General features: G+C 42.8%; 1 protein-coding gene across 1 annotated transcript; it reads left to right on the top strand.

The window, feature by feature from the left end:
- The first annotated feature begins 2,044 nt into the window (after positions 1–2,044).
- On the top strand, positions 2,045–5,896 carry LOC110984769 (alpha-1B adrenergic receptor-like). Its single transcript, XM_022245253.2, has one exon. It carries the CDS (start codon positions 2,088–2,090, stop codon positions 3,246–3,248), a length of 1,161 nt encoding a protein of 386 aa, XP_022100945.2. The 5' UTR covers positions 2,045–2,087; the 3' UTR covers positions 3,249–5,896.
- Positions 5,897–7,127: the final 1,231 nt, after the last annotated feature.

Here is a 7,127-nt window from a genome sequence, read left to right as displayed (position 1 = left end):
ACATACAAAGAGTTCAAATCCGTTTGTTAACTTTGTGCAAAGAAGTCTTCAAAACGAGGAGGCTCTACAGAGGATTGGCAAGTTGCTAAGGACATTTCCGTATGGTTCACGAGGATCCGGTCAAGTAAACGTCTCCCACGGTCGAAGTAGTTAATTTCCACACGTTGAATGGGGGTGAAACATACGTGTAGGGCGACTTGTTACGCCCCTTCACTATACACCCACGCATACACAATTTTCCTGCAACTGGGGACCCCTATTGTTCCTCTTTTGTTTTACTTCAACTCTTTTAAAAAACCACCCATTTGTTTTTGCACAATTTTTATTCAGGGACCCTATGTGAATCGGGGACCTTATTGTCCTCTATTGTTCAGGGTCCCCAATTGAATGCAAAAACAAACTCATACTTACTCATAAAAGTAAAGCTTTTTCGCATGAATTGCATTTACTATCTACATGTATGTACATTTCCATGAAACCCATTACAAGGAATTATGCACAAAGTAATCCGCACAGAATCATTTTGACCCAGAAAAAATAAACTTTTGTTTCATTGTTTCATTTTTCATTAGGAACATGACCCAACAAAGAGCCGTTGTGGAAGAATAACAGCATACATTTAAATACCTGCAAGGAATCAAAAAAAAGGAAAGCTTTTGAAAAAAAGAAAAATACCTGAGACTTTATTAATTAACAATCGCATCCTGCAGACACAATGGGGCGGACATAATGGGCCTGCGGACACAATGGGGCGGACATAATTGGCCTGCAGACACAATGGGGCGGACATAATGGGCCTGCGGACGCAATGGGGTGGACATAATGGGCCTGAAAAAGTCTGTGGACATAATGGGCCATGCGGACATAATGGTCCGGAACACACGTTGAGGGATACAAGTTCACACTTGGCTGATAACGGTACCTGTCTCTCTGTCAGCAGGTCTTTTCGTTCTCGTCAAAAATGGAGAGACAACTCTCACGGACGATTGCAGCATCAGAAATGACGTTATATACCCACTACATGCTCTGGGCTCAATCCAAGCTCCTGACCCAAATCGATTTTAGGTCGTTAAAACCAGTGATGTCGTGCATTAGGCCACCTACGTTCACTGTATAAACTTGTAACGAACACTAGACTTGTATATCAGTCTGTGCCGTTCGCGACACTTTCAAAATTGTTTAAAATCTCGTATTAAACCCCAAGGTACAGAAAGGATCGAAACTATTCATCTGTATAAAACAGGTATTAATTTTTCATGTTGTAATACTTTCAGAATCTCGAAATTCTGAAGTTCCTAAACAAAAGTTTAACCTTTCGGCTTAATGTTTATGATACGTTGAATTAAATTAGTCTGCCAAGTTCCAAAACCTTCCGTTGACGCTTGGTCACAACATAATACTTCCGCATTGTTGTGCGATTATAAGTAATCGCTACCATCCGCTGTTCATTGATCCCTTAAAGGATCGTTGCACTACAATTTGTTTAATGAATACCTTCAAAATGCACCTTTGTGTCTTGATTAACCCATCTTTCAATTTTTGTATACTATTTTAAAAGTTATTATGCTGCCCTTCCGTTTGTATACTAAATTATTTGCATATTCATCAGAAAAACCATGATGTCATATTAATGTTACATAGGTTTAAACATTGTCCGTACTTTGTCCTTGATAATACATCATGTCGAAACTGGCACTTTTATAAATAGTGTTTTATGTTTAAAGAGCACAAAGGTACAACAGAAAAGGTAGGCTTTGTCCAAGTAAAATTCATCGCTGCTACTTCTTTAAATATCAGAAGATCAGATTTCATAACACGGAGGGGCATACCTGCAGCGTTCCAGCAAATGAAAAATAGACTGTAAGGACTGTAAAACATTGTATCCCGGCAAACATCCTGAACAAATTTTAATCATGGGAAGTATGTAAATACTACGTGGTCTGGTATAGAAATCATTAACACCGAGGAACCGCCTCTGGTAATGAATATAAGCCTAACCTATTGTTCTGTATGGTAATTCTAGTCAAGTGGCAGAGCTCACACAGTCCTGCAGATCAAAGCACGTAGAGGGGCACGTAGTTCTCTCCATGAAGGAGGTAGAGATTTTCTCTCTAAAATTTTCAGTAACAGCTATGGCAAGTATGCATGAGACGTCGACTTCGCTCTTGGAAAGTAATACTACCGCCGAACCATCGACTTCAAGCCCGCCTCTGTACTCCCACCAAGCCCGTATTGGCTTCGGCTGTTGCTGGATCATTGTTGCCATCCTCGGACTGGTGGGGAACAGCCTCGTGATCTTGTCGGTCATCCTGTCCAAGAAGCTCCGTACCGTGACCAACGCCTTCGTGGTCAACCTCAGCGTGGCCGATTTCTGGACAAGTTTGTCTTACCCGTGGCAAGCTGTGGCCATTCTCAGCCCCGGTGAATGGCCGCTAGCCACCGAGGTTCCGTGCTACATCGCCGCTGTGCAGTTTTACACCGGTCTTGGGGCAAGCCTTTACTCACTGGCGGCCATAGCGTTTAATCGCTTCATGCTAGTCACCAAGACCACTGAAACGTACAGCCGTCAGTACTCCCCGGGGAAAGTCTCCGTCATTATTGCCACAACCTGGGTCATTCCAACAGTTGTCTTCTTTTTGCCGCCAATTCTCGGTATTGGTGCATTTGGCTACGACCCTCAAGACAATACATGCTCCGATAAGGATGGACACCCCCGTGGCTCAGAATACAACCTGGCTCAATCTCTTGGTCTGTACCCAATCCCCATGCTTATCATCGTCAGTTCCTACTTGGCACTGTACATCCATCTCAAACGTCACTTCAGAAAGCAAAAGAGGAGACATATGCTGCAGGAAAGCCCACCTTTGCAAAGCGATGATTCGGTAGTTGCAGAGTCGACTGTCAGTGCTATCGTTGTGACCGCGTCGCACAAAAACGAAATGGTCAGAAACCAACGCCAAGCAATCAACCGTCAGCAGCTTGCAGTCACCAAGAACCTCTTCATGGTTTTCTGCATCTTCTTCCTGTTGATGTCCCCTTATTTCATCTCACTGGCCGTACCGTCCAGTGGCGGGTTCGCTCTATATGGAGCAACCTTCAGCATCCTGAATAGTTGCGTGAACCCCATAATCTACACGGCCAACCATCCTCACTTCAAGGGGGTGCTTCGGATCATTCTTCGTTGCCGCTTCTCGCAGATACCCGAGCCCTCCGACTGGCTGAAATCTGTCTTGTCTCGAAGGCAATAAGGACAGGGATTTCCCAGATAGTAGGAAGTGAATATTTTCATGATGAAATAGACTGTTTGGAGTGTTTCTTGTTTCTTTCATTTTAAAAATTAACTCATAACTTCCAATTCACGCTCAATTTAAATCCAAACTGACTGAAAACCAAGATATACTTAAAACATAAATGTACTTGCAAAGTAAAATTGCATTGTAGAGGACCGATAATGCCATGGGTTGCAATGCCTACACCTCACCCACCTGTTGGTAGAAGTTGACACCGTGTAGCACTCTTTTGCCTACCAAAATAGTAAGTTGGGCTTCAAACCTTAAAAAAAAGAAAATTAAAAACAATAGTGCAGTTATGTTTCCTTAGCAATACGTGTCTTCGCACCTTTCCTAATCAAAACGTCGACGTTAAAGTCAGTTTGAACTTGAGAAGGAATAGGCCTACCTTTTCCCTTACTTACATGTCACGGATACCAGAAATTCAAACTTTACGAACATTCAGGGTTCGCATGTTGTTAACACAGGACTTACAGTGACACATCCTGGTTTTGATTCGGGAGAGGAGGTGAATGAGAGTTGTATTGTACAAGTATCTAATTCATCCCCCCCAAAAGTTGACAATAATACCGTCTGGTGTGCTTTCAAAATGGCAGCATGTCCTGGGGTACCCCTTGCCCTTTTGCTACTGAAGACTAAACCCAGTCATTCTTGACTCGCAAGTCTGACAGCACATTCCTGTCAGTTCCGTGTAGACCGGCTCCCGGTCAGTCCAGTGTCCTTCGTGACTTTGAATGCCTTGGCAAGTCGCTGCTGGTGATGAATCGGGGAGGGATTTGCCTGCTGCGGAACATTCAAGTGAAGACCATTTATCAAGTTTATCACTTGTCTTTTTCCCCGGTAACCTGTGCACAGATTTTAAAAGGGTAAAGGTAAACTCGGCCATTGTTGATAAACATTGTCGTCGCTCGACCTTGTTCCACGTTACGCAAGTTTGCAATTTCTGAGCAGGCAAAGATCCAGAGGTGGGGGAGAGGTTGAGGGTCAGCCTCGTCCCCGGTCTGACACCCTCTCCCCGGAAAAAGAGATAGAGAGAAAAAAAGGAAATAACAGATATAGTAATGATAAAAAGATAACATCCTTCGGTGTGTATAAAGATAAGAACACCAGTAACAGTGTAATACCTAACTTGTGTGCCCACCTGTCCACAACGATCAGTCATTAAAAAAACTTACATGTTTGACTGCCTCTGCCGGGCAATCAATTATTGTACCAACTTGATATTTCGTATGTTTCTCTTTAAGAGCGATCAATAACAAAAACGTTGGTCATGCATTTGGTAGGCCCACACTAACAACAGAACTATTTCTGATTTCAATTTAGTTGCTGAAGACATGATCAATAATAGCCATGAGAAAATATTTACAATACGGTGATTCTGGTGTAACGTATAACTGTCATCTTGTAAATTTCGTAGAGACCGTATTTACCCGTGATAATTATGATGAAGTATGAATTTGAAGTGTAGCATGATGGTCAACGTTCAGTTGTTGTAAATCATTGACACGATGCACCTTTATGACTCGTACCTTGACCTTGTAGAAAAAATATTTCAAGTTCACTTCGTGACTTATGCATTATTGATTGATCTTCGGGGTGTTGTTTGCCTAAGATATATTGCCTTTCGTAGCATAGACTAATTGCACCCATTTCTCGTGATAAAATATCGTAGATTTTAAGTCGTTCAAACAAAATACATTCATTCACAACTTGTCACTATACATTTTATCGCCTGTGAACATCATAACAACTTTCGGTATTCAGATATCCGAAATTTACACACCTATTTCTTATAACGAGTATACTGAAAATATATTATTAAAATATGTACATTGCATCCGGAACGTACTTACAAATATTCATTAAATGCCTCATTGAAGAGATGAGTCTTCTTAAACTGCAGAAGAGAAGGGGAAGATCGTAACCATGCCGGCATATTGTTCCAAAGACAAGGTACAGCACATGAAAAAGAGCGATCCCCCCATGAATAAAATGACCTGGGTTCTCTAAGAAAATTCATATTACTGGATCGAAGTCTATGTATGGGATTGTATGGTTGTAATAAGTCATCAATATATGCTAGAGCAAGACTGTGGAGTGACTTATAGACAAATAAGAGCATCTTGTATATGATTCTGATCTTAACAGGCAACCAGTGCAGTTCTTGTAGAATACTTTATGCGTCTGTAGCTGTGACGTGTCTCCTTCCCAAAATGTTTTGAAGGGTGTATACTGGCACCTCCAAACGTCCCTTAAGGGCGTTTGTGTATCAGCGAACGGAGCCGGGCTCGCACATTTCGTGAAGGGGTAGGTTAGATATTTGGTCAGTTTTCAAAGAGAAGTTGTAACTGTAGTTAGTACCGCCTCGATCGACCTGAACTCCTAGGAGGGGAGTTATAAAACAAATATTGACTCTTTCATCTTGTAATATAGCAAAACTAGCCTCCTGAGGTGATGCATGGAGCATTGGTATCTTCCCTCGGTAAAGGATAGAATGCTCCATGGATCACTCCCAGAGGCCAGTTTCACTACACCACGAAATAAAGCGGTCAATATTTCTAACGTCATCCGATAAGTTCTGTCTGATCAAAGTGCAGTCTTTTCTACTTCAGCTCACTCAAGTGCACGTGCATCTCTTCAGGAAATAATGATAGTCAAGTATTACATCCTGGCTATCTTGCTTATTATATCCTAGTTTTCATGCTGAACGAGTCCTATTCAGGCTGTGAGAAGCATGTAGATAAAACGTTGTTGCGCTCTTTTACGAAAATAGGCAATTGTGCCCCATTCTCTGCACGGTACAGTTAAGTAGTCGAGTGTCAGAGTGCAGTCACTAGCTGAGATCACAACACGCAGAGGTGCACAAAGACCCCTCCATTAAACATTTTTAAAAACAAATTTCATACATATATATGACGAGCATAAACGCAATATTATCAAGGATCATGGATATGAATGCCACCGAAGACCAGGCGACCACAAAACCACCTCTATACTCCTACCAGGTCCGTGTTGGCTTAATTCGGCTGTTGCTGGATCATTGTCGCCATCCTCAGGCTAGTGGGGAACAGTCTCGTGATCTTGTCGGTCATCTTGTCCAAGAAGCTCCGTACCGTGACCAACGCCTTCGTGGTCAACCTCAGTGTTGCCGATTTCTGGACAAGTCTGTCTTACCCGTGGCAGGCCGTGGCCACACTCACTCACAGTGCATGGCCGCTAGCCACCGAGGTTCCGTGCTACACTGCTGCTGTGCAGTTTTACACCGGTCTTAGGGCAAGCCTTTACTCAATGGCGGCCATAACGTTTAATTGCTTCATGCTTATCACCCAGACCACTGCAAAGTACAGCCGTTGGTACTCCCCGGGGAAAGTCTCCGTCATGATCGCCTTGACCTGGGTAATTCCAACAGTGGTTTCTTTTTTGCCGCCAATTGTCGGTATTGGTGCATTTGGCTACGATCCTCAAGACCATACATGCTCCGACAAGGATGGACACCCCGCGGCTCAGAATACAACCTGGCTCAATCTCTTGGCCTGTACCCAATCCCCATGCTTGTCATCCTCAGTTCCTACTTGGCACTGTACATCCATCTCAAACGTCACTTCGTAAAAATATGTAAAAAGCCCCAATTATATGTATTTAGCGCTGCCCCCCATATAAAGTTGGTTCATGATCAGCCCTTCCCGAGAATGAACTTTAATTATTTATTTAAACCAAACTTTCCTTGGCTTCCAACAACGTATAAGGCAACCTCGCATAAATACAATTTAATTTAGTTTGGCGACAGTTCACCTTGTACATAACACTTCACCCCCATCCGCCCTCTCAGTTTATTTT

The sequence above is a fragment of the Acanthaster planci genome, linkage group LG06 (assembly GCF_054643075.1).
Source record: "Acanthaster planci isolate LZ-2023a linkage group LG06, COTS_SCS, whole genome shotgun sequence".
Taxonomy (NCBI): domain Eukaryota; kingdom Metazoa; phylum Echinodermata; class Asteroidea; order Valvatida; family Acanthasteridae; genus Acanthaster; species Acanthaster planci.
The sequence above is the reverse complement of the archived record's forward strand: the minus strand, read 5'-3'. Positions and strand labels throughout refer to the sequence as shown.